Below are 24,150 nucleotides of genomic sequence, written 5' to 3' on the forward strand. Positions count from 1 at the left end.
AGTCAGTTTTCTCTGGAAGTAGGAGAGTTGTAATAAATTGAAAGGGCTTTTTTGTCTTCAAATCGTTCTATCTAGTGGTTTTGTAACTATGCAATTAAATGACTATAGCATCATGCTAATGATAGGATTTATTTTTATTTTTTTTTATTTTTTGCTAAGCAGATTTTGATAAGTGGCTCAACTGCATGAATTCAATAAAGATAGTCTATATAAAAAGAATATAAAAACCATGAAGGAAACTATATGTAGGGTTCAAGAATTTTCTTTTTTAAGTTGTATTTTACATGTTTGGGTGTTTTGTCTGCATGTGTACCTGTGTACCATGTGCATACCTGGTCCCTATGGAAACCAGAAAAGGGAGTCAGATCCCTTGGGGCTGAAGTTACAGATGGTTGTAAGCTGCCATATAGGCACTGGGAATCAAATGTCAGTCCTCTGGGAGAGAACCCAGTGCTTTTAACTACTGAGCCATCTCTACTCGGCTTGGATTCAATTTTAGCAGTCATCCTGTAAGAAACTGTTAAGTTACAATTCAAGTTTACACTCTTCAGGCTCACACGATGCCAACTCCTGGTGATGCGGGGTTCTGCCCTTATAGCCTATGAGACTCTTAAGGGCAGTAGGAAGCCTAGGCTGAAGGCAAGTTTAAACTGTTTCTTTTAACTATAAAAACCTCAAAAAGATGTTACAATTGGTTTAACAGACCCCAGCATCATCAACCCTGTCTGTGAAGTTGAAGCTGGTCGCCAGTTTGTCCTACTAAGTGTTGGGCTACAAGTGTGTACCAGTATATCCAGATGACACCCTATTCTTTTTTACCCTAAAGCTTTATGTAGATGTGTGTTTGCCTGTATGAGTTTATGTAAGTACACCACATTCGTGTAGTACTGGCAGAAGCCAGAAAAGGGCATTGAATCCCCTGGAGCTGGAGTTACCGGTGGTTATAAGTTGGTCTATTTGGGTCCTGGGAACTGCTTTCTGATCTTCTGCAAGAGCAGTAAGTGCTCTTAACCACTGAGCCGGCTCTCTAGGCTCCGTGATACCATATTTCAAAGCTGAAAATGTAAAATGATCAAACTCAGGGTTTGGCAAGGGTTTTCTCAGTAAAAGGTCAGATAGTAAATAGTCGAGGCTTTACGTGCCATGGAATCCGTACCACCATTCCTCCGCTCCGTCACTGTAGCATAAAGCAACTCCAGATAGCATGCTAAGCAATTAGTGCAACGGATGCCAATAAAACTTCATTTATAAACACAAGCTGCGGGCTGGATTCGCTGAGGGTCCAAGTGTACCTTGCCAACTATGATTTGAATGAATTCCCTGGGGGAGAAACAGTTCCAAAAATGAAGTAACTTCTCAGTGAGAAAAAGAAACATGATGGAAATAAGATCACAGTGTGTACACATAGCAGAAGGGGACTCTGGAAACCCAAAATATCAGTAGCTCAGCCAGTTCATCTTTTTATTTTGAATTTTGTAAAAAAAAGAAAAGAAAAGAAAAAAAAGCTTAGAGAAAAACGTTAAATATCATCAGTAAAGGACAGGAAAACACGAGGCTAGCTTTACAATAGCAATCTAAACAGCTATACAAAGGGGAACGGGGTAGAGCACAGAAAGCACTGCAGGGCTCCTACTAGAGATTTCCTTATCGCACATAAAGGTTGCAAATAATCCCAGTTCTTTAATTTTCTGTTGAAACACACTTTGATGCCATTTTCTATAAAAAAAAATTCTCCCCAATACACTGTCAGCTCTCTATCAAAAGTTCCCCCTCCAGAAAGTCCCATCACTGCATGTTAAACTCTCCCTAGTCTACTCTAAAATTTGCTTTCCAGATAGTCAATGAATTTCTCTGTTCTTCTCATTTCATTATTGTACTGGGAACAATAAAAACATTCCAAAAGAAGGATTAGGTGGATGTAGGTTAAAAGGCAAAGAAAACCAAGGGGGAGGGGATGGTCCTACTGTGAAGTTACACTGTGAATAAGTGCTCTTAGCACTAATTTATCCATTCATAGATTGAGTACCCATGACACTGAAAAGCATCCCTCTGTTCCTCCAAGGCCTGCTAGTCATCACTGTCAGCCACCACATGCCCACGAATATCAGGATGGCCACTTTCTGAAAGGGCTTTCCACAACAAGCCTTCAGTGCTTCATGCTCCTCGCTGCTTCTTTTTTTGTTTTCAGCATATACAGGCCCAGACACATTGCCACCAGCCAAGAATTGAAGTTAGACTGGGACATGTGAAGATTCTCTTGTGTCCTTCTAATGATGCTGCGAGAAGAAGATGCCCTGTGCTGCATCCTCCCATATCCACTTGAGGCCTTCTCACAAGGCAGCACAGCAGACAGACCCTCCTTGTAATGGCCCCCTCCCCAAGGTTTGAGTGACCAAAACATGGCTGCCCATCTGTTCCAAATGGGCCATAGTTAATGTATAGCCTGCTTAGGAAAATAAAATGAACATAAGAGAGTTTGGTTTGCTCGTTATAATTTGCCAACACATGGTGATAAGGTGTATCTGCTATTTTGACAAATGTCTATGAAAACTGGAAGTGGGGAAAAGTTTGTTTTCACATCCTGTTTTGAAAGACTCTTCAAAGAATGGTTTTATGGTTTGACATTAGCACATAAGCACAAGTATCATTCCTAAGATACTTCTCTGGATTGTTCAAACTAGGTTTAAAAAAGGGGGAGGGGGTCATTTTAGGTATCAAAGAGGTAAAGGCAGCATCCAGCTGTGTTGTTTCTAAAATAAACTCTTGGCCGTTAGATTCATTCAACTTACTGAATCAGAACACAGAGGCTGCGGCTAGAAAGCCAGAGGCTCACTTAAAACAACAGAGTCCCTAACTCAATACACAGGAGAGGGCCTGCTCCAACTTAATAGAGTCAACATCAAAAGGCAGCTGTGACACTGGAAGAGCCCACAAGTGTCCCTCTATACCTATCAGCTCAGCAAGCTGCCACCCCAGCAGTTGTCCCTGCAGATGAGATTTGTAGATAGATGGTGCTCTTGGCTCCTTTGAGTTCTCTTAGAACTCATGCTGGGAACAAGGCAGCCTACAAGATGCTCTGCACCTCTGGTGGGTTGCTCAGTTGTCTTCTGATCTCAGAGGGATTTCTGCACCTGAGAAGCAATGGTTTACATTAAATGTCTCACATGATTACATTCCTTTCCACTGGAGACAGGGCAAGGAAGAGGCTGCCAAGGAGCCATGTAAAGCAGACCTTTGCCCTGGATGGAATTATTCACATTTAGCTGAGATAACTTGTTTTTTTTTTCCTCCAAAGAGATCTTATTTGTATATGGAACCACAAGGCATTTGGTGCTCCTTGCTGTTTGCTTGATGAGGCATTTGATACCACAATGTGATTTGTTTGGCTCCAGGCACCATGGTCACTCTCAGAAGTTACCCAGGAGTTCTTATGCCCTTACTATGGTGCTACTTAAAAGAAACACTCAACCTTTAAGTGCCAGCACTCTTTCCCTAGAAAAGCTTATGTTTTCCAGGTAGTTCCTGCAAAAGCATTATGAAAAAGAATGAGTGTTTTTTAAATGTTCTCTCTGTCAGACCACCTCCAACACACATTGCTGCTGGCAGTAAATGGGGCGACCCTTACTCTGTGGAATAAGTCATGGGACTAACAAAGTCTGACTACAAAAAAAAAAGAGACTAGTAATTTAATTCTGTATTAAATTGAAATGATAGCTTCCCAGAATCCTTTGTGTTTGACTACTCAGCAGCTCAATCAAAGACAAAACCTCCCTTTCACACCGACAAGTTGGAATGAAGAAGACAAGTTTGAAATTCCTCTATGCAAATACTCAAGTCACCCTCCTCTCTCCTTCAAGTCTCTTCATTTTCATATGAAAGACAACCTCGAAGTCTGCAAAATGAGCACAAAAGTTTTACAGTGGCCTCCTCTGCATTAGTAAATTCATTTGGGTATATATATATATTTTTGTCACTAACAATTACAAAATAAACAAACACTTAACTTAGTAGATCATTCCTTTAACTAAGCTTCCAAACAGGGTTTCTTGGAAGCTTTATCAAAAAGGCTCTCAACTCTTCTACACAGGAGGAATCCTGGACGTTCCTAAGCAAATCACACACACACACCAGCCCCACCCTGAGGCTCCAGAATCCCAGTCTCCAGGGTACAGCACCCTTCTACTGTCATTTTTATTTTAGTGCTTGGGGATAGAACTCAGGGCCTTGGGCAGGCTAGGAAGTGCTCTATAGCTAAGCCAGTTCTTCAAGCTTAAATGTTTTAAACTGGCCAACAAAAGCAATATGCAGACCGAATTCAGAATGTCTGACGTAGAATATTCCAGTCTATAGAAGTGTCATCTCCCTCAACTTAGAATGCGCAGGCTTGAAAGATGACATGGAGCACTTTCTCAGACAAACCTGACTATTACTTAAGCAATTCCAGTCTGGGTTCCGGGCAGTTGGTTTTGAAGTAGGCAGTTTCTGGGCTTTACAGCACTCTACTTTTCCTCGTGCAGCCTGGGCACAACACTTCAATGTGGAACCATTTGTACTTGGAGCTTCATTTTTGCAGGACTCCTGGGAAGTCAGGGGGTGTCTCAAGCAACAACTAGGACCTTGATTCAAAAATAACTCACTTTCATTCACTGAACAAAGACTTAAATAATCGAAACCCTAGTTGGGTTTCTTTTTGTCTTGGTAAATACCAATTTACTCATATTTTACTAGGTCACAATAATGAAGACTATAAGACCCTTTACAAGAAACACAACAGGATTATGCTAAGACTAAGAAGGTTAAATAGGCAACGTCACCACTGATGTACTAATGCTTGTGGGGCCCTATTTTGTTTGCAATGAGGAGAAAAACACCACATCTCATAAAAGCATCTTTTACAAACTGGGTCACCAAAACTGCTAGCACTGTAAGATTTGACAAGAGACCCTTTCCAAGATTTCTCTCAGCATTTCACCTACTTTAAGAGTGGATAAAGTAGGATGGCTCATCCAGAAAGAATTTAGAGTAAAATGCTACCTTTCAAACCATGTACATATTAAGCTGGTGCAGTAGCCTCTCCACCAAGAAAATGGCCTCTCTCTGCATGGCACTCAGCATTAAGACACATGAATTCCTAAACATACAGAAGACAATTTTATCTTTCATGACTTTGCTTCTAATAGCCACTAATATTGCATGCATGCATCAGTTCAATGGCTGAGGTTCTGTCTAGGCCTTAAGACTTCTATGGAGCACAGCTGGCCTCATCAGGTAGAGTAGGAGTCCACAGTGCCGGAGGAGCAGGCAGCTCCAGTAGGTACTTCTTCCTTTGGTGCCTGTGCTGCCTATAGGGCTGCAGAAGGGGGTACTACCTCTGTAGCTCTGGGACCTTGATGAAGATGTTTGTATGAGAGCAACGTTTCTAAGAGTTTAATTGCTGTAATGGACTCCTCATTTACTCTGACAGTGGAGACTCAATGAATGGGATAGTTCCAGGTCTGATGGCAGAGAGCAAAAATATAACTAATACACCTAGGAAATAAAGATGTCTCAATCAGGCTTATTCTCAGTGGCAAATATCTCTCTTACTTAGTATGCACAGAAGAGAATATTGACCAAAATATTCCATGTCAGGGTCAATAGTTGACTACTTTTAGTTTTTATTCATTACATGAAGTATCCAAAAGCAGAAAGATGAAGAAAGAATAAAGTATAGTTTCTGTTTTAAACTCTCTGGGTGAGCTACTTGGCCTTCACAGGAGAAACCTGGTAGCTTAGGAACTGTGAACACACAGAATCTGAAGCAGGAAGTGTTATGGAACCTCTGTAGACCTGCTGAGCAAGTCAGGGAGCAGCTAGGATCCTCCAGGAAGGAAGTGCTAGACTTCAGGAGAGAGGGGCCCATGATGCAAGAAGAAGAGTCTTCTGAAGAAGGAGAAAGACGAGGTGCAGTATTTACAAACTCACACTGCATGCTGAGCTACTCAGTCCAACCAGGCAGAGGACAAGAGTATCCACTTATTTTGACCAGGAATAATGAGAACCAGCCACAGCCATTATGGATTCTCGGAGGAGAGCTGACGGAAGGAAACATAGGCTCCCACAGAATGGGCAACTGAAGTAAGGAAGAAAGAGGAAGCTCTTCATCTGCATGATTAGGAGGATCATCAGGAACAAATTCTAATGGAGAACACTGAATTTCTTCCCCCACCCCACCCCCCTGCAAAAAAAAGAAAACAGAGAAATAGCGGATGACACAGGAACAGTTACCTGACAGAGGAGACCATACTGGAGAGACGACCAGAGTGAGCATGTGGGGCCTTTTCCATAAAACCTTAGGAGAACAGCTTAAAAGAACACAAGAAAATGGTGGAGAATGTTGAAGTTACATAGAAACCTTGATAACCAATTTACACAAGGTACTCTGAGAAGATCTGAATGTTGAGGTAATCTTATGACAAGACTATGAACATTGAAGCAACTCAAGAAGCTGGAGTGACAGATTCATCTGGTGGGAGTGCAAACTACTTTGGAAATCAATCTGGCGGTTCCTCAGAAAATTGGGAATAGCTCTACCTCAAGACTCAGCTAGACCACTCCTGGGCATAAACCCAAAAGATGCTCCACCTTACCACAAGGACACTTGCTCAACTACGTTCATAGCAGCTTTGTTCATGATAGCCAGAATCTGGAAACAACCCAGATGTCCCTCAGCTAAAGAATGGATAAAGAAACTGTGGTACATTTACACAATGGAATACTACTCAGCTATTAAAAACAAGGACATCATAAAGCTTGCAGGCAAATAGACGGAGCTAGAAAAATATTATCCTGAGTGAGGTAACCCAGACCCAGAAATACACGCATGGCATGTACTCACTTATAAGTAGATATTAGCTATATAGTACAGGATAACCATGCTACAATCCACAGACCCAAAGAAGATAAGTAACAAGGAGGGCCTAAGGGAGGATGCTTGAATCTCCCTCAGAAGAGAAAACAGAATAGATATTAGAAGTAGATGAAACAGGGAGGACTGGGAGAGAGAATTGAGGGGGCATCTCTAGGACCGGGAAGGCTCCTGAGAGTCTATGGGGGTGACCCTATATAAGATTCCTAGCAGTGGGAGATATGGAGCCTAAAGTGGCCACCTCCTATAGCCAGGCAGGACCTTCTAATGGAGGGAGAGGGACACCAAGCCACCCACAAAACATTTGACCCAAAATTTGTCCTGTCTACAAAAAGTGTGGGTATAAAAGATGAAATGACCAACCAAATGACTGGCCCAACTTGAGACCCACCCCATGGGAAAGAGCCAACCCGTTAACACTATTATTGATACTCTGCTGTGCTTGCAGACAGGAGCCTAGCATAGCTGTCTTCTGAGAGGCTTCATCCAGCAGCTGATGGAGACAGATGCTGAGACCCACAGCCAAAGAAGAGGCCGAGCTCAGGGAGTCTTGTGGAAGACTGGGGGCGGGGAGAGGAAGAATTAAGGGATTTGGAGGGGTCAAGGACACCACAATACCTACCAAGTAAACCAACCTTGGTCCATGGGGGCTCACAGAGACTGAATCACCAACTAAAGAAACATGCATAGGCTGGACCTAGGCCCCCCCCCTACATATGTGTAGCAGATGTGCAGCTTGGTCTTCATGTGGGTCCCCTAACAATGGGAGTTAAGGGCTATCTCTGACTCTGTTGCCTGACTTTGCATCCTTTTCCCCTAGCTGGGCTGCCTTGTCAGGCCTCAGTGGGAGAGGGTGCACTTAGTCCCGGTGCGACTTGATGTGCCAGGCAAAGGCAGGCACATCAAACTCCACAGCTTGGGCTGCTTATTATGCTCACTATTACCAGCAAATGCACCAACTAGACCCCAAACGAAGGGAAAAGGGAACAGTGGCCAACAAAGGCAGATGCAAGATTATTCAAAGGCTCAAGAGGAACATTACAAGAAGCAAGCTCACGCAGTTCCTGCTCCTGCTGGAGACCCACTAGGTGGTCAGCCAGATTACATATAGTGCAGCCTCTGCTGACAACTAGAGACTGCAAGCAGCATACAAGCTCCCAGGGAATGTTGTAGCATACTCCAGCACCTCAGGTCTCCTGTAGTCTGACTCTCCAAACTTTTCCAAACATTCATACTTTGGAAATATATGTGTACACATTTATTTATTTTTTAAAAGAAATAAACAATCCAAACAGCAGCATTTGCAGCAGCTGCCCACTACTGTGCATGATGCTTGTACTACTATTTCACAGGCACGAAAAGAACTTTTAGACAAAGCTTTATGGAAGCTGGTTTTCATCTGGGATTGGAGGAAAAGGCATTCCATGAAGAAAAAGCCAGTTGGTTAAAGCAACACTTTTTAAAATAGGACTGATGTTGACCTCTAGAATTGAGAAGCTTGGGAGGCTTTGTAGTATCTTCTAGAGACGCTCTGATTTGGACACCCTTGGGGCAGTTCACTAGGCACAGCCAAGGGAAGCATCATGGTGTATCTAGAAGTTCTCCAGGTGGCATGATGGATCTGACTAAACCTCCTCCTGTTTCAGCTTCTGCTTTAGACTTTATCCAGACATGAGCCTACGTATCTGAACATAGCACATATATCAAACGCAATTCCAGAAGAAAATAAACGAAGTCAGGATGGAAGAAAAGATTCAAATCTCAGACGTAGGGCATGGCAGCATGATCCGGAGCACAGGAAAAGGATTACAGTGGATGCTCTTTCTTGACCTATGCCACCTCACACGCAAGGAGATGCCTGCCTTTGAGGCCTCAAGTTATCAAATTTCACAAAGGAAGGTGTGGCCCAGAATGGCAGTCATCTAATAGTTTTTAAAAGTCAGATTATGGTTTGTTGTTGTTTGGTTGTTTGTTTTCTTCTTTTCCTTTTCTTTTTTTTTGTTGGGGGGGGGGGACTTTCCTGTCTACTCTGGAAGAGCAGAAATGACAAGTCATTTGAAAAGCAACTTTGGATATGTATTTTTAGCAACGAAAGTTCAGATTGAAATAAAAGCACCAGAATGATTTCCATCTTCTAGGTGTTGAAAATAGTGGTAATGGGAAAGTAATTATTATTAGTATTGAAGTTTGTCCTAAAGATAGTTGGCATTGGAAAACTCAGCCTTTACTTGCACATATACATTTTTATGATTTATAACAAAGCAAGTCCTATATTGTATTTAGTGTGACTTTGGAATTACCTCTTTTGGATATTTTAAAGTAAAACTTATGTTAAAATAAAAATAAAGATGTCTATCTTTTCTTTTCAGTTTTCTTTTTTGTATTAAAATCTATTTCTCTAAGCATAGGCAATGGCCTCTTCTGTTTCTTGCGACCCTTCTCTTCCCTGGATAATAGCAACATCCATATTATCTCAAACCCTGTAGTAGATATATCTCAGTCCTTATCAGTTACCTTCCCGGCAGTGGGCTCACATGGTACCCTCAAAAATCAAGTGAGTGTGGCAGTGGTATGCATCAGCAGCAGTTTCTCAGTACCGCCTGCCCTCAGTTTAATTTTAACAAAAGAACAGAACATGATTTGCCTTTGGTCTGAACCATTCCAGTAACTCCTTTATAGAGATTTCCAGAGAAGGAACTAGATTTCTTTTCCCCATATTGAAATGTTCTTAGGACACACACATACACACACACCCATACACATATACTTTTTGCAATGCTGGGGATGGAACCCAGAGTCTTGTGTGCTGTAGGCAAGCCCTCTAGCACCCTTCTACTGAGCTAATGCCCCAGCCTATGGACAGGCTTCCTAGTCTTCAGTCTAGGAGTAACACAGGTAGAACAGGCAGCACTGTGCCAGGAGGATGCAGTTGTGTAAGTCTTCAGAGGCTCCCCTGTCTGGTGGACCACCGGCAGCTGGCACCACTGGGGTTCTGATTTCAGTTTCCTTTCTTCACTGTCTTTTGTCTAGCTTGGAATTCCAAATGGATGTTCTTGAGCTGCCTAGACTGGCGCTACAGCAGAGAGAGATGAAGCCCCTTATCTGCCCCACCATGTGCAGATGCTGCAGGCGGATGAAATGAGAGACCATTAAAGCATGCTATTATTTTAACTCTGAAACAGCGTACTACTATGTGAAAAAGTGGGAATAGGTCTGCATTTGTCTTAATTTAGAGACACTTTAGCTTCACGATCTGAGTCTTGGGTTAAGTTTTGAGGGGGGTAAGATAGTTTCAGGCCCCAGTGAAACAGAAGCATTAGTTTAACCCAGTCAATGCCACACCTTAAAACACACTGGGGCAGTTGGCCAACCTCACCCTCATGAGAGCCTCCCTGATCCTTCAGGATTTAAGAAGGAAGTCATGCATTTTCCTGCAGTGGAAACACAAGGGGGGTTCCCCGGTTGGAAACCTTCTGGTCTCCTGTTCCCAGGTCTCGCTCAAGCACTTCCTCAGAACTGCTCTTTGTTCTCCGGCCACCCTCGAGACTTGTGGAAGCTGTATAGGAGCTTGACGAACCGTTCGCAGTCACAGTGCTGTCTCCGTAGGTCAAGGTGAGGTCACCCTCCGTCAAGATGAAATCAGAGTCATCTTCTCTCAGTGGCTCTTGGTTCTGAAAGGTACAGTCAACAAAAGAGGAACCTGAGATTTTTTTTTCCAGGGCTGGGGCCAACCTAACCCCAATAACCCCAAATTCTTATATCAGAAAACCAAGGATCTGGGTGGCTGCAGAAATGATGTTCAGTTCCCAGCACCCAAATTAGGCAATTCACAGTTAACTGGCTGTGAATTTTGAATCTCCAGTTCTAGGGGATCCAAAACCCTCTTCTTGCTTCTGTGGGTACCTGCACACATTTGTGTGTATACACACACACACACACACACACACACACACACACACACACACACACTCAGGCACACAAATATACATATACACAAAAAAATGTTTTAAAAACACTAAGGATTTTATGAAACTTCCCTGCCAATGCCCTTGGTATAGTTACTAGGTAGAAACTATAAAGTTCTTTTTAATCAAGGCAACGCTTCCTGAGCTAGGACTTAGAATACTAGACACAGATTAGACTTCAGATGCATGATAGCTCAGGGGTTAGCATCTAAAAGAAGCAGATAGGCTGGCTGCATTCTCAGCCTCCCCACCCATAAAGAAATAATGTTCTCAGGAAGGTCATGAGTGTAGGTTTCAAATAGGCTCCGGTTCTCTCCTATCTGAGCAGATCTTCAGGGTAGGCCTGCTGCCTGTTTATGTATGGCAAGCCTCTCCCTTAGTCTACAGGGGTGGGAAGCCGTAGTGAGGATTTCTTCCCTTGTTTTCCCAGTACTGTCTAGCTGGATGTCTGGATGTCTACTCTCTTCAGCTGGATGGAGTGAAAGATTGATGGAGACTGTGTACCTTATCGAGCCTCTATTAAATACATGCTGGAGACCTCACATAAGTTCTCCTACCCATTATGACTTTCACACGAACTCTGGTACCCCATATTTGACCACGTCCCCTGGAGGAGGAGACCTGGTGGCACTCAGAGGAAGGACAGCAGGCTACCAAGAAGAGACTTGATACCCTATGAGCATATACATGGGGAGAAAGTCCCCCTCAGGAACAGTCATAGGGGAGGGGAATAAGGGGAAAAAATGGGAGGGAGGGAGGAATGGGAGGATACAAGGGATGGGATGACCATTGAGATGTAATATAAATAAATTAATAAAAAATGAAATAAAAAAATAAAAAACAAACAAACAAAACAAATAAGTTCTCCTACCCAGGAAGGGCATGACCACCAAACCTATGCTGTGAAAACTCATGGAATGTGCTTAAAATTGTCCAGCTGACAGGAAGTAGAGTTAGAAGTTGTGTTGCCTCCAGCCTGGTTTGATCTACATGAAAGATGAGGGGGGCTGGGGGGGAGGGGGGGAATCAGTGAGTAAGAGAAAAGGACCAGAATGGCATTTCACACTAAGCAACGGTGGTAGTAAAATAGATAAGACTAATAAACAAGGCAAGTTTAATCAGGCCATGACTATTTGAAGTTACCAGATGGTGATGAGGAGAGTGACAGGAGACAGTATGAGGTCAGACAGACTTTGGCATTCTTGAGTGGGTCTCACAAGCACAGCAAAGGAAACCATGCCCTTACTCCTGTCTATGATGATGTCTATCCAATACTGTGAAGGGCTTTCTCAAATGGCAAATACAGTGTCAGGACACCTTAGATGTCTGTTCTATCATTCCCCATCAGCCCGTCCAAACTCATCTGAAGTCCTGTATCCTCTAGACACCAGGGCCTCCTCTATCCATCACTCTTCAGTCATGCATCACAAAGCTATGGATACACCTACTCTACCCCATTTGCATGTGGACTCCCCATCTCAATGATAAATCACCCAAGGGCAATGTCTCTTTCTTTTCTCCCTGCCTTCCTAAGTGGTGCTTATTTAGCACAGGCTGAGCCTCTGGAGTACAAAAATTCCAAGTCTAAATTGATCCACAGTCCAAACTTTTTGAGTACTATCTCCATCTTTTTTATAGTTGATATTACTTTACAAAATAACAGGTTTTATTTTATGAAATTATTATAAATATGTAATTCACTTTAGGCTATATGTACAGGGTATATCTGAGACCTAAAAGAGTTAGGGTTAAAGTGGAAATAATGGGGGCTCTCCCAGTAAATTTCACCAATTAAACATATCCTATAGGTGATGAGTAGGAACCACACAACAGCAGTCAAGTGGCCATGAGACCTACCCAGTAACAACCCTCACCTGCCACTAACTTTGGATTTCTCAATTTGTAATGCGGGGGTCGTGGGGGCATGGGGGACCACCTTTGCTTTCACTCAATAGGAGGCCTTGCTAAATCTGGAGGTAGCTGAGATGCTGGGCAGAAGAACAGCAACAGCATCAAGGGTGGCACCCCCTTTGGTAGTTCAAGATTGGATGAGTATGTGGAGCCCAGAGTCCAAGCATTATTCCTAGAGCAAACCTTGAGTTGTCTCTTCAAGTAGTGAAAGACATACTTGATTCACATGACTGTAAGAACATTACTGCATTTACACTGTCATCAGACTAATCCACATATCCCTAATCTCTGGGCAAGAGGACAATTAGCATGCTTCATATTAGAGAAGGGTGTTGTTGTTGTTGTTGTTAACATGGCTGAAGCTTTGGGTTTAAATGCCCCATCACAGCACTTTTTTTATCTTATTTTCCCCAGTGCTGAGGATGGAACTCAGGCTCTCATAAATACCAGGCAGGCATTCTTCCACTGAACTACACCCCCAAAGGTCTATTTTTCTTATACCTCGAAGTAGTCTAGTCCAGGGTCACAGGAGAAGTTCTACTGTATAGAGCAGGAGGAGCAGGGGACACTGGGAGCTCAGGCATCTTTAAGACAAGGAGATGTGAATGTTGGTCTCTTCACAGTAGGTGAAAATGTGAGGAAGACTGAGGCAGAATTCCATTCTAACATGGCCCAACTGACTCTCCCAAAGAGACAGTCCAGTTGCTTTGCAGGTGCAAAGTTCTGTCACCCGTATGCATACACCTGTGCCAAAAATGTGTATGTGGGTGTGTGCATATGTGCACGTACCTGCACATGGAGACCATAGGTCACTTTGAATATCTTCTTTTCATTGCTCTCTACCTTATCTGCTGAGACAGGGTCTCTCACTGAACCTGGAGCTCATTTATTGATTAGGTTATCATGCCCGTGAGTTCCAGGGTTGGGGGGGGGTGACAGATATGCGTCATCATGCTCAGCTTGTTATTTGAGTGCCGAGGATACAAACTCAGTTCTTCACGCTTGTATGGCAGGCACTGATGGCCTCTCTGCCACATTTTCAATGGCCGTCTTCCTCCAGGGGGATGGACGAGACAGAGCACAAACTGCATGGCAGCACTGTGTCTCAGATGTACGGTGACTTGGTAGCTGTAACGCTTGTTCTCAGGGGAAGAGGATGGCATGGAAAACTGCTGCTTTCATCTTAGGTCCTTACGTACAGTTGCTCTTATCTACTATCCCAACTAGGCTAGCTATGGTCACCTTTCCTGACCCTTTCACTCTCTTTAAACTTCTTGAGGGCTCTTCACCCTCAGACCCTGGGTTGGCCTTCTGCTTTCTCGTCATCGGTCAAATCAACTGCAGATTAGATTGACTAATTATGTGGAGGCCCATCTTCGAGAGTCTGTTTTGTCTACTACCAATCAGGGGTCCATGAACAGCTGGCATTATTTCTGAGACTGTACTCTCCTCGACTATACTGCTGCATGTAGCATTTGCTCTTTTACAGTGTGCTGAGAATGAAACAAGCCTTTGGCTGTGCTGAGCACAAATGTGAGAAGCTCTTTCCCCTCAGGGTAAGGACTCTTATCACCTTGGAATGGTGAGAGAGAGAGAGAGATGGAGGAGGAGGAGGAAGCTCTGGCTTCTTTTCTTCTACTTAGAGGGGGACAGCTGCTTGCATGTTCCACCCATCTGCCCTGTAACCCATATTGGGAGCGCAGGCTCAGCCCTAAATCTGAGACATCCACAACTGGGGCATTCTTTTCCTCAGTGTGATCATGTCACTTGTAGCATTAGAAAGTGGTAAAAGAGGACCTAACCACACCAGCATAAATAAACTACTTGCAAAAGAATCCTTACCTTGGTGTGCTGCCTTGTGGTTTATGGTGTATCTTAATGAGCTTTATGTAATGCTCAGGCCAGCTAGCACTAGTAGGACCATAGTACAGATTAAAAAAATAAGAAACAGGTCTAGGGTACTTCAGTAGCCTGTAAGGACTTGAATTAAAATCTAGTCACTTGGATTTCCAGCTGCTCATACTGGGAAGCCTTTTAACCCCATTAAAAGGTTTCCCTTTTACTGTACTAAACAGATGCGTGCACGCACACACACACATAGCACAGCACACACAGCACACACACACAGCACAGCACACATACACACAGCACACACAGACACACACACAGAGGCAATTTATTTCATCTGGAGTTCCTAAGGAAAGAACTGCCCATTGAACAGGAACACAGCACCTACAGCTGTACTTACATCATAGACTTGGGGACTGGTCAGACACCGAGCCAGCAAGCCACACCAGGCTGGGAGAGTGGTGGTTAGCGGGGGACCGCTGTGGGTGAGAATGGGCTTCAGGTAACTTTAAAGGGGGAATTAAGGAAAAATTGCTGCAATGAAAACAATACACACAACAATGCATTTTTAAAACACAAAGATTAACAAATTGTCTGACAGTCTACCCACAAAGCCTCCCACTCCTGTTTTCTCAGTACCACAAAGGAAAGCCTTACAACCACAGAACAGTAGATGAAGACATAGCTCAGTGTGTCACATGTGTAACTCTCAGAGTAGTGAATTCTTTTTTGTTTATTTGTTTCTTTGTTTGTTTGTTTCAAGACATGGCTTCTCTGTGTAGCCCCAGCTCTCCTGGACTCACTTGTAGACCAGGCTGGCCTCCAACTCAGAGATCTGCCTGCCTCTGTCTCCTGAGTGCTGAGATTATAGGCGTGCGCCACAGAGCCTGGCTAGGGTAGTGATTTCTAATAGTCAGTTAAAGGAATGTTAAATCAATTCAGTCAAGCACAACAGCACACAGCTGGAATCCCAGCACTTGGGAAGCTGGGGCAAGAGGATATTGAGTTTAAAGCCAATCTGGGCAACACTATGAGCATATCTCAAATAATATAATCCCCAAAGAAATAATCCAAGCCAAGGAAGCAGCCAAGTAAACAAAAAGAACACAGAGCCAGGCAATGTTGGTGCCCACCTTTAAGCCCAGCACCTGGAAGGCAGAAGCAAGAGGATCTCTGTGAGTTCAAGGCCAGCCTGGTCTACAGGGCAAGTTCTACGATATTAAGGGCTATTAAATAGAGAAACCCTGTCTCAAAAGACAAAACAACAAAAAAGAACACTGGATTCATTAGAACACATTCTTTACTAATTTGGTTCCTCTGAGGATGAGGCACTGAGGTATGCTTCTAGTTGTGAACTATTTAACTCTTTTAAATAATAGAATAATTCACTGTTAAAAGTGGACTCTTTGTTAAAAGATGGAAGCAAGGGCGCACCTGGAGCTCTTCATAGACCTAACAAGCTGCTGTGTGATTGCTGGCTTTAAGAGCAGGCTTGGGGGGGGGGGTGGATGTGGGCTCCCACAGGGCAGTCATTTCTCTTCTGTCTTACACTTAGAAGGTGGCAAGAGCTTCAATCTCTACCGTGTCAAGGATCAAGCCAGAGCTGCCTTACTGTTCCCAGCCTCAGGCACTAAAAAGACAAGCCCTTTTTGACTCAAGCTGATAAGGCCTAGGACAATTTCTATTAAAAAATATGTATGTGAGGCTGGGCGGTGGTGGCGCATGCCTTTAATCCCAGCATTCAGGAGGCAGAGGCAGGCGGATCGCTGTGAGTTCGAGGCCAGCCTGGTCTACAAAGAGATTCTAGGACAGCCAAGACTACACAGAGAAACTCTGTCTTGAAAAACCAAAACCAAAAATAAGTAAATAAATAAAAATAAGTAAAAAATATGTATGTGGATAGGTATACAGTTTCTTAAAATGTATTTATATTTTAAGTTATCATATAAGGTGGTATGTTTCACTGTGGCATTTTAATGCATGTATACCATTTTACTTTGTTCTTATTTGTCACTTTCCCTCATTCTTTCTAGCCCCCTCTTGCTGGCTCCCTACCTCCTCCAAACAATTCCTGCTCTGCTTTCATGTCACATGTATTTTATTATTCTCTCTTTATTTAAAAAGTTCCCATTCATTTGGAAAAAACACTTTAATTAAAATTTCATTATAAAAAACTTGCAAATAGCCAGGCAGTGGTGGCGTATGCCTTTAACTCCAGCACTCCAGAGGCAGAGGCAGGCGGATCACTGTGAGTTCGAGGCCAGCCTGGTCTACAAAGCGAGTCCAGGACAGTCAAAGATACACAGAGAAACCCTGTCTCAAAAAAAAAAAAAAAACAACTTGAAAATAAAAACTATTACATACAAAAATAAACCAGATCCAACGCCTATGCATCAGAACTTCTGTACAGTTATCAAAACTTGAGACAGATCTTACATAGTCCAGGCTGGCCTTGAACTCCTGATTCTCTTGCCGTAGGCATACATCACCACACCCAGCCGTAAAATTTATTTTTACCTTCCAAAATTTTTCTTTTTTCTTCTTGAACTGTTTTGTTTTTTTCTTTGTTTGTTTTGTTTGTTTGTTTGTTTGTTTGTAACTTGCCCTTATGTTACGACTGGGAAATATCTCTCATTACTTTCTAAAAGTTCTATCAGAAACTGTTTTGGGTGTTTCTTTTTTTTTTTTTTCTTTTTTTTTCTTTTCTTCTAACACAAGGTCTCACACCCTGAAGACCAGGCTGGTCTGTAACTCATTATGTAGGCTGTGCTGGCCTGTAACTCGTGGCAATCCCTCTGCCTCGGCCACCCAAGTGCTGAAATTATGGGTTTACATAATCATTAGGCCTAGCTAGAAGCTTTTTAACGGCAAATAGGCAAACAGCTGCACTTGTTTAATTCTTTCAGCATCCCTCCTCCCTCATGTGCTTATTATTCAGTCTCTTAGTTCATCAGGCAGGATGGGGACTCCCATTACAATATTAAAAAACAAAAACAGGGAAGGTAACTGGGCAGAACCAGCTTTGGTATCTGCTTCTCCCCTACCACCCCTCCTTGTCAAGGTTTCTACTTTCTCCAGATATCTAAGGACTGGGGGGGGGGAAACTAACCACTACTAGTTTAATCTGTTGACAAGAAAGAAGGTGCTACAGACGCTCCCAACACCAGTCTTGAGGAATCAGCTAAACAAACTGGCTAAGACTAGCGTTTGTCCCTGATTGTCTGCTGTAATTCCTTCTACTTTTCTTTGCCTTCTCAAGCAACGAAAAATACCTCTTGGGAGATTTCTGTAAGGCATGGTAAAAAGGAGGGAGAGTATGGAGCCTCCGAGCCCTTCATCTTAAACTAGAAGTCTGTCTGTCCCATTTTAAGGATTGTGGAAAGGAGGCTCTGGAGAGCTGTGGGTGTAATTTGTGCCCAACTCAATGCTTTTTTTAAAAAAATGTAGTCTCATGTTGCTTAGGTTGGCCTCTGTGGTGGTTTGAATGTGAATGACCCCATAAGCTCATATACTTGAATATTTGGTCCCCAGCTGACAAAAATGTTTGGGAAGGATTGGGAAGTATGGCCTTCTTGAAGAGGTATGTCACTGGTGATGGGCTTTGAGGTTTAAAAAATCCGATTCCATAGGGCTAGAGAGATGGCTCAGTGGTTAAGAGCGCTGCCTGCTCTTCCAGAAGTCCTGAGTTCAATTCCCAGCAGCCACATGGTGTCTCACAACCATCTATAATGTGATCTGATGCCCTCTTCTGGCCTATAGGTGTACCTGTAGGCAGAGCACTGTATACATAATAATGAACAAATAAATCTTTAATAAAAAAAAATCCAATTCCATTACCAGTTAGCTCCTTCTCCCTCTCCCGCCCCTCTCTCTGCCTCACACTTGTAGATCAAATGTAAGCTCACAGCTACTGCTCCAGCACCATACCTGCCTGCTCACCTGCTGCTATGCTCCTACCACAATGGCCATGGGCTCTAACTAACCCTCTGAAACTCCCAATAAACCCTTCCTTCTAATAAATTGTCTTGGTCATGGTGTCTTATCATAGCAATAGAAAAGTAACTAAGACAGTCTCCAACTCACTATAAAATCCAGAAAGTTGCTATGGTCCTGAATTCATGTTCCTTCTGCTTCAGTGTCATGGTTACAGACGGGAACTACCATATCATGCCTGCCCCAATTGTCTTTTCCATAATACCAAAGCTCATTTTTCTGGATTTGTGATGAGGAGGAAGTAGGATGAATCATGGGTAACTTCCACAATCTAATTCTTTAGACTGTGCCCTACTTTAGTTTCTGTTCCCTGAATTAAGAAGTGGAAACCCCAAATTCTCTACATTTAGAGTCAGTTGGGACTTTAGAGCTCACTTCTGTTTCTCTTCAAAGAATATTATCACTTTACCATTTGGTCCTTCCGCAGATGCTCTTCAATGCTCTCTATCCTGTCCAAGCCCAAGGAACAACATGCTTTCTGGATTTACCATTTAAACAAAGCTCACGTGATTTAAAAGAAATCCTGGAAGTTCTGTTTCTGTCAGTAGCAAACATGGCAATTTGTAGTTGGCCTTTCTCTTAGGAAGAACTAGAAAACCTAGACAACAGAAAATCAAACAAGGCAAAGCCCTCTGCTCAATGTCTTCAGAAGATGAAGGCAGATGAAGTCTAAGAAGAGAACCCCAAATATGTGAGCTGGACATGTGGGGAGCCCCAGTTCCCCCAAAAGCCACCCGACAAGGTGAGCAGAACCACTGGCAGAGTCAGATGAAACAAACTGAGACTGGTGGAAACTGGAGGAGAAACATGCGAACACTCCAAGCTTTACGTGAGAACCCTAGATGAAAAGGCAAAGAAAGAACAAACTAGCAGAAACTGAACCTGGCTTCGAATCTCCTCTCTTGCCAATTGGGATAAGGTGACCTTGAGTTGCTATTGCCTAGGTCTAGCTGTAGAGCAGTCCTAAAATGAAATCCTTAAATCATCTCTGGAGGATGACGTCATGCAGAGCATCGCAAAGTACCTCAGAAGGTATCCTTGCCCATGTTTGTCACCCAGCATAAGAAAACATACACACAGAAGATAAAGAATCTAGCTTCTAAAGATAATTTAGGAAACTAGCTTTATGACTTTGAGACAGGCAATGATTTCTGAAGCAGGACATGAAAGGCACTAATAAGAACAGGATCAAGCAGCCAGAATAAGACTTTCTGTCCCTCAAAAGATTTAATTTGGAAAGTGAATAGTCAATGTATAAAGTGGGAGAAAATATTTTGTCATATGTAACCAGTAAAAGGCACATATCTGGATACATACAGAACTCTTACCAATCAGTAATAAGAATTCAGATAGCCCAAGTGACAAATGGGCAAGAAGTATAAACAAGCTTTTAATAAAGGATCACAGCCAATGGCCAGTAAATGTGTGAACTGTCCCAGAAATACAAATTAAGACCACAATAAAATATACAGTAAAAGTCAAAAGACTGACAATAACAACTTTAGGCAAATATATGGAGCACCTGGAACTTTCAGACACTAGGAATGTGTGAAATAGTATCACCACCTTGGAAAACTGTCTTCTAACATTGAACCTACACATGCCTTATGCCTCAGAAATTTTCCTTCTAGGTATAGTCCCACTGAAAACATTCATATAGTACATCAAAGACATATATGTATAAAAATGTTCACAGATGTTTTCTTCAAGTGGAAAATAATCCAATGTTCATCAATAATAGAATAATAAATTACAAAATAATTATAGAATAAAATATGGTGCAACAATACAAACAAATGAACTAGAGCTAAACACAACATGAATGAATTATATAAACTAGACACAAAAATAGGTATGCACCGTATAACCTCATATATGTATGTGTTGTTTTCAGTTATATATACATTTAAAATACATGTTTGCATACTTATGTTATATATAACTTAAAAAGAAATAAAACCATTAAATGTTACTAAAGTCAAAAGACTGAAAAAAGTGGTTGTGGCTACACTTGGGGAGGAAGAATAATATTGCTTTATGCTACTTTTTCTCTTTCATGACTGGTTTAATGTTAAATCAGTGTTTATTTTGAGAAGGGGTCTTATATAGTTCTGGCTGGCTTTGAACTCATTACGTAGTCCAGGCTAGGCTTTAACTTCTAGCCCTCCTACCACTACTTTTTGAGTTCCGGGATTACTGGCATAAGCTTTCACAGTTGGCTCTTAGTGTGCATATTGAATGAGAGTATTTATAATTTGGGTATGTATTTCTTCATCGTTTATACTTTGGGAAAAGATTGCTTTAATGTTTTTCATGTCTTCAAAATACTTATAGTAAGCCATCTACCCATTTGGTCACTATATTAATTCAAAATATCATGAAGGTTTAACTATTTTGTTTTTATTTTAATTTGACAGGAATAGGGTGTGCCAACCTAAACCCATGGGGCCTTGCAGATCTGGAAATACCAACCAAGGGCCATGCATGGAGTGGACCTAGGCCCCCTACACAGACGTAGCCAATGGGCAGCTTGGTCTTCATGTGAGTCCCCTAGTAAGGGGAACTAGGGCTGTCTCTGACATGGACTATGTTTTCTGCTTTTGATCACTTTGCCTTAATGAGGTTGCCTTGCAGGCCTCAGTGGATGCGGAGGAGCTCAGCTTTGGTGTGTGACTTGATGTGCTGGGGGGTGGGTTGGGGAGGTCTTCTCTTTTCTGAGAAGGAGAGGGAGGACAGGGGAAGAGGGTGGGAGGGTAGGACTGGGAAGAAAAGAGGGAGGGGCTACAATTAAAATTTAAAAATAAAATTTAAAAGAGAGAATTAAAAAAAGAATAGGGTGTGCCCTGTATGTGACCCCATTATGCCAGTATAATATTAGATATAATTGGCCAAATTTAACCAATAAGAACCATCCTCATGGTAAAGCCCAAAACTCCCTTCCTTCCCGACTGCAGGGCAGATCGCTGTACAACGTTAACTAGTTTACCTACAAGGGCACTATTCCCTGGACACAAATACTTTGAGCACCACATGAGTCTGCCAGGCTATGGGTGAGCTGCTCTACTGAAACGTCCACATTCCTCTTGGCTCCAGAGATGGTGACCATGGCCATGTATGGTTGAAACAGCGATACATTCTCCCAAGAGTATGCTTGTCCCACACACACCTTTCCTTACTCATCAGGAGTTGCCATCCACTGACATTTCAACAAGTGGATGCTGTCACCAATCGCCCCCTGAGTCCAAGGGGAAAACAAAAGGATACTTATGATCAAAGCTGTACCACAGCCTGAATATCCACGCGCTCTCCTGCTTTGTCCGGCTCCCTCCGACAGAATCCAGGCCATCCTGGAACAAACCAGAAAACACTGATTAGGGAAAGGGACATTGAGAGGAGGACTAAAGGCCAGTTTTGAAACTGCAACTGCTGTGTTTCTCGCAATGCTTAAGCTTGAATCCAGAGCCTTGCACAAGCTAGGAAATCACTCTCGTTATGGGCTCATACAACTACAACTTTTCCAGAGCTACAGCTCACACTGGAGCACCATGTACTACTACAGCTTCAAAGAGGCAGCTCGGTGGTAGAGGATTTACACAGCATGCAGAGGGCCTTGAGTTCAGTACTCAGAACCATGCACGCAGAGATATATATTGAGAGGTACTATTCTAGCAGAGATCAAGCAAACACAAAAGGAAACAAAGTAATTCCCAAAGTAAAAAGGCCTCCTCATGTTTGTAGGTAGAGGGAGATAAATGTTAGCATAAAAGCTCTTTTAGCATTTTTATTTTAATTTCCCTCTGAGTATCTTTCAGGAGTTAATTAACCTACAGAGGTTTAGATCCTTGCAGGACAAAATTGGCACAGCCAATAGTAAAGAAAGCTTGTGTAAAATCAACTTTTCAGTGATGAATTTCCTGACAAACTAGCCTATGGACTCTTTGTGGTCCTAGCACAGGTTTCCAGGAAACAGGACCATATATCTATACTAGCTTTAGGGGTCAATGGCCAGGGAAACAAGACCCAGGCTACAAATTGTAGAATTTTTATCTACTATAAAGTAGCAAGTTCCTTGTCATTCCTCTCAAACATCCTCACCACTTCATTTTCAATATCTGTAAGATGAGACATTCATTTGAGGTTTAAGACATATTTTCTTTTTAAATTTTTTTATTCACTTTACATCCAGGTTGTAACCCCCTCCCTTCCTCTCTTCCCAGGCCCACCTTCCCTCCCCCATTCCTTGGAAAAGGGGAGCCCCCTCCCTACCCACCCACCTCAAGTCACATCAGGAGTGAGTTCCTTCTCTTCCCCTGTGGCCTGGCAAGGCAGTCCCATAAGAAGTATTTTTATGTAAGTAGTTTATAAGCAGTACAGTTAATACAAAAATTAGACTGACTTCAGCAGTTCGAAGGTAGTGCTTTCTTTTTTTTTTTTTTTTTTTGGTTTTGTGAGACAGGATTTTTCTGTGCAACAACTCTGTCTGTCTTGGAGCTCACTCTGTAGACCAGGCTGCCCTCAAACTCACAGAGATCTATTTGCCTGCCTCCGCTCTTGAGTGCTGAGATTAAAGGCGTGTGCTACCACCAACCAGCTACTGCTGGGATTCTTCATTGCTGGAGGACAGACTCTCCAAATACAAACAGTTGTGAAGCATACCTATTTTTCTTATCACCATCCTTTTGAATATTATAGACAGAGGCAAGTCTGCATGTAAGGCACAATCAGTAATATATACTAAAAGTACATACAAGTTATGCTGAGTCACAGGCACTGTAATTTTATAGCAGTAATACAGTCAGGGATAGTTGAGAAGATAAACAATAGGATAGCCTTCTATATGACATGAGCAAGCAGTATTTAAATTCCACCATCAAAGATTATTTAAAAGATAGTTGCCATGGTATACTGAGGAATGCTTATTGGTGGATACGGTAATGGCCTAGCTAAATACACCCTTCTGTGTATGAGACATATACATAGGGAGAAGCTACACAAAGCAATTTTATTTCATATTCTGTAAATAGAGGTGGGAGAAAGGGGAGAGAAAAATGTCCTTCTGCTGATACCAATTATTCTCCTGAGGAACTGTTAACTAATGGCAATGCTAGAAAGAGTTTCAAATGCTATACACGACTGAGTACAAGAGTGGCAGGTAGACTTTCTGACAGGCAGATCCTCTGTAAGAAAAACACTGCTTCTTGGTAAGTGGATTTTTAAAGATTAACTTCTCTTTCTCTGCCTCCCTCCTACTTCCTCTCTGTCTCTGTCTGTCTGTCTGTCTGTCTGTCTGTCTGTCTGTCTGTCTCTGCGCACCCCCCACCGTGTGTGTGTGTGTGTGTGTGTGTATGTGTGTGTGTATGTGTGTGTGTATGTGTGTGTGTGTGTGTGTGTGTGTGTGTGTGTGTGTGTGTGTATGTGTTGGTACTCATGGGTCCTCTGTAGCTAAAGTTACTTGGCTGTGAGTCACACCATGTGGGTGCCCAGAACAAAGCTGAAATCTTTAGAGCAGCAGTGCTCTTTTGTCTG

The 24,150-nt window shown here is 42.6% G+C and overlaps 1 protein-coding gene across 3 annotated transcripts in view; it reads right to left on the reverse strand.

The window, feature by feature from the left end:
* Window positions 1–1,436: 1,436 nt before the first annotated feature.
* SLC9A7 (solute carrier family 9 member A7) overlaps window positions 1,437–24,150 on the reverse strand; it is a 161,599-nt gene continuing 138,885 nt past the window's right edge. For 2 of the 3 annotated variants that reach the window (XM_084790039.1, XM_084790038.1), the window contains 3 exons: window positions 21,889–21,971; window positions 15,032–15,137; window positions 1,437–10,578 (listed from right to left, as the gene is read on the reverse strand). In XM_084790039.1, coding sequence (XP_084646165.1) covers window positions 10,327–10,578; window positions 15,032–15,137; window positions 21,889–21,971 — 441 coding nt within the window. In that variant the 3' untranslated portion in view covers window positions 1,437–10,326. The remainder of the gene's footprint in view (window positions 10,579–15,031; window positions 15,138–21,888; window positions 21,972–24,150) is intronic. The other variant, XM_084790040.1, reaches the window with a different exon arrangement.

The sequence above is a fragment of the Acomys minous genome (assembly GCF_964271855.1).
Source record: "Acomys minous genome assembly, chromosome: 7".
NCBI lineage: Eukaryota > Metazoa > Chordata > Mammalia > Rodentia > Muridae > Acomys > Acomys minous.